This window comes from Vigna umbellata, chromosome 7 (genome assembly GCF_029865625.1).
Source record: "Vigna umbellata cultivar VRB3 chromosome 7, Vumbellata_1.0, whole genome shotgun sequence".
Taxonomy (NCBI): domain Eukaryota; kingdom Viridiplantae; phylum Streptophyta; class Magnoliopsida; order Fabales; family Fabaceae; genus Vigna; species Vigna umbellata.
The window spans coordinates 44,174,425-44,177,236 of NC_142171.1; the positions used below are offsets into that span (position 1 = coordinate 44,174,425).

Genomic DNA, 2,812 nt, shown 5'->3' on the forward strand with positions numbered 1-2,812 from the left:
TAATTAATAGAATATTTGATATATTTTAACCACACCTTCTAGGTAGGTATTACCTTTGATGTGATTGTAATTTAAAATTTAGTTGGATAGAGAAATAAGTATATCTATTTACCTACTTTCTAGATTTTGAACTTTTCATAACCTTACTAAAGAAATTATTATAATGTCATAGATTATTATTGGATGGGCCGAGTCAAAACTTTTTAAAGTCAAACTTTTTTAAACGATTTAACAATCTAATTATATGGTAACGTAAACTAAAATATTAAATCAATACTAATCAGTTATTGCCTAGGAATGGAATATCTCTCTACCTTTTAGTAGAATAAGTTCCATGTTCTGTGCTGAGTTGTCTATATTGAAGTGTCGTCCTCTGTTTTTGATAGCACATAATTTTATTACGGAGTTGTTGTATATTTTTTGTTTTATTTTTAGGTTTTAACTCTCTTTTTTTATTAGTAATCAATTTCATTAATTAGTAATAAATATTTTAATTATAATTTTATATTTTAAAAACATTTTATCTTTATTTACTATTTTTGATCATAAATTTTTAATAGACATTTTTTTTTATTCCACTCGTATTATATAGATACTACATTTTCAATTACTTCAAATAATTTTGTACTCCACTAATATATTTTTTTAAAAAATTTTAGAAATTGAGGCATGTTGAAAATTTATTAAAAATAAACAATATGAATTTGAGTTTTGTAATTTGACTTCTAAATATGATTAGAGTTCATAATAGACCAATAATTTTTTCAGAGTTTGCAAAATTAGGACTTAAGTTAAAAGTCTATTTAAGGTACAAGAAAATACTATATATTGATAAAATTTTATCGACAGAAATTCTTTTATAAACTACCCAAGTGCAATCATAGCATATTGTCACTTTTTTTCTCTTACAATGTTTCACGTATACTAGAATGGCAAAAACTTCAAGGGCTTGGTTTTAGAGTGTTTCCTATGTCAATCACAAATCTGTATTTTACATCTGCTTTGAGGAGACGGTCCATTGCAGTGTTGACATAATGAATAGGAATGACCTCAATGATAGGTTTTACGTTGTGTTTAGCAGCAAAGTCGATCATCTCTTGGGTCTCCTTTATTCCTCCAATCAAACTTCCGGCTACTATCTTTCTCCCTAGCAAACCAAGTACTTATTTACATCAAAATGCTGATTAAACTTTGATATATATGTGAATACGCAGACGCATATGCATCTGTATTTTGTACTAAATCACTTGCTTACCATTAAGTAAAGGAAAGATTGGCAGCTCCAGAGGCTTCTCCGGTGCACCCAGCATTACAAGCTTTCCATGAGACTTCAGCAAACCAATCAGAGGTAACAAAAGATGAACGCCCGAAACTGTGTCGATAATACCATCCAAAGTACCCTTTGCAGCCTACAAAATAATCAGAATTACTTAATTCAAAGAATGTGTATTTTCATAATATTCTAAATGGATGCTGTAATACATATACATATATATATATATAGACATACATACCTGCATCTGATCTTGGTCACGGCTTATCAGAAAAGAGTCAGCTCCAAGATGTTGTATTGCTTCCTCCTTTTTGTAAGGTGAAGTACTTATTACTGTGACGTTGGCCCCAAAAGCTTTGGCAAATTTTACAGCCATATGGCCTAGTCCACCGAGACCAACCACACCCACATGCAGACCAGGTTTGTCTAGTGCAAAATATCTGAGAGGGCTATAAACTGTGATGCCAGCACAAAGGAGAGGTGCAGCAGCATCAAGTGGTAGGCCATCAGGAATTCGAACCACAAAGTGTTCGTCTGCAACCATTGAATCAGAGTAACCTCCATATGTGATGCTACCATCTTTATATTTGGCACCATACGTGAGAGTATATTGTGGACAATAATTCTCAAGATTGTCAGAACAGTTCTGACAGCTGCGGCAGGAATCAACCAAGCATCCCACACCCACCTTGTCCCCAACTTTGAACTTTTCTACTTTGCTTCCCACTTCTGTCACTACACCAGTCACCTCATGCCTGCACCATTTTACATTATTAGAACAAAACTGAATCTGTTACCTAATATAACAAAAGCCTTAATATATCAATGACTGAAATCAAGTGTCTCACTACATAAATTATAGAGTCCTTTAGCATGTCTTAAAGTATATACCCTGGGACTAGTGGATAGGTGGAAGTGCCCCATTCGTTTTTTGCGTTGTGGAGATCAGAGTGACATATCCCACAATACAACACTTTGAATGCAACGTCTTTTTCACCAGTTTCCCTGAAAAATAAATTGCAAAACAAAAACTGAATCTGTTAGTTAAGTGGGTGGCAATTTAACTTTGTTCTTAACATTTTATGTGTTTATTAGAGAACCTTCTGGAGAAATCGAAAGGGGAGAAAAAACCAGAAGGGTCCCTAACTGCCCATCCGAATGCTTTTCTGGGATGCTCAAGTTCAGCTTGTGCAGCCATTTCAATCTGTTACAGTATTTGATCAGAAAATAAGTGCAATGAATGGAGCAGTGAGAAGAAAGAGGTATTTATAAGTGCATTCATGACGAAGGTTGTGACATTGACGTATTTGGTAACGTATGTCTAACGTATCTGGTGACGTTGTTTCTTGATCTATAAGCTTGACATGTAGTGAAGGCGGCGTTGTGGTCATTGTGTTCGAAGTGAAAAGGCATAAAGAAATGGATCCTCGTTTACTAAAAAGGTCTTTACGAAACTTTGATCACTTTTGAAAATGAATACGAGAAATTGAGAGTATTTGAGAATAAATATGTATTGTTTTTTTTTTAAATTTGAAAATG

General features: G+C 33.4%; 1 protein-coding gene across 1 annotated transcript; it reads right to left on the bottom strand.

The window, feature by feature from the left end:
• Positions 1-785: 785 nt before the first annotated feature.
• Positions 786-2,492, bottom strand: LOC148196117 (putative mannitol dehydrogenase). The gene is made up of 5 exons (XM_088094725.1): positions 2,374-2,492; positions 2,165-2,278; positions 1,515-2,028; positions 1,256-1,409; positions 786-1,147 (listed from the first exon to the last, which is right to left on the bottom strand). Exons 1-5 carry the CDS (start codon positions 2,469-2,471, stop codon positions 942-944), a joined length of 1,086 nt encoding a protein of 361 aa, XP_087950851.1. The 5' UTR covers positions 2,472-2,492; the 3' UTR covers positions 786-941.
• Between the last annotated feature and the right edge of the window lie 320 nt (positions 2,493-2,812).

Coding starts and splice junctions, on each gene's coding strand:
- LOC148196117 (XM_088094725.1), bottom strand. CDS start 2,471: ATGGCTGCACAAGCTGAACTTGAGCATCCCAGAAAAGCATTCGGATGG. Junction 1,410..1,514: donor GTGACCAAGATCAGATGCAG/GTATGTATGTCT, acceptor ATTATTTTGTAG/GCTGCAAAGGGTACTTTGGA. Junction 1,148..1,255: donor AATCTTTCCTTTACTTAATG/GTAAGCAAGTGA, acceptor TTGGTTTGCTAG/GGAGAAAGATAGTAGCCGGA.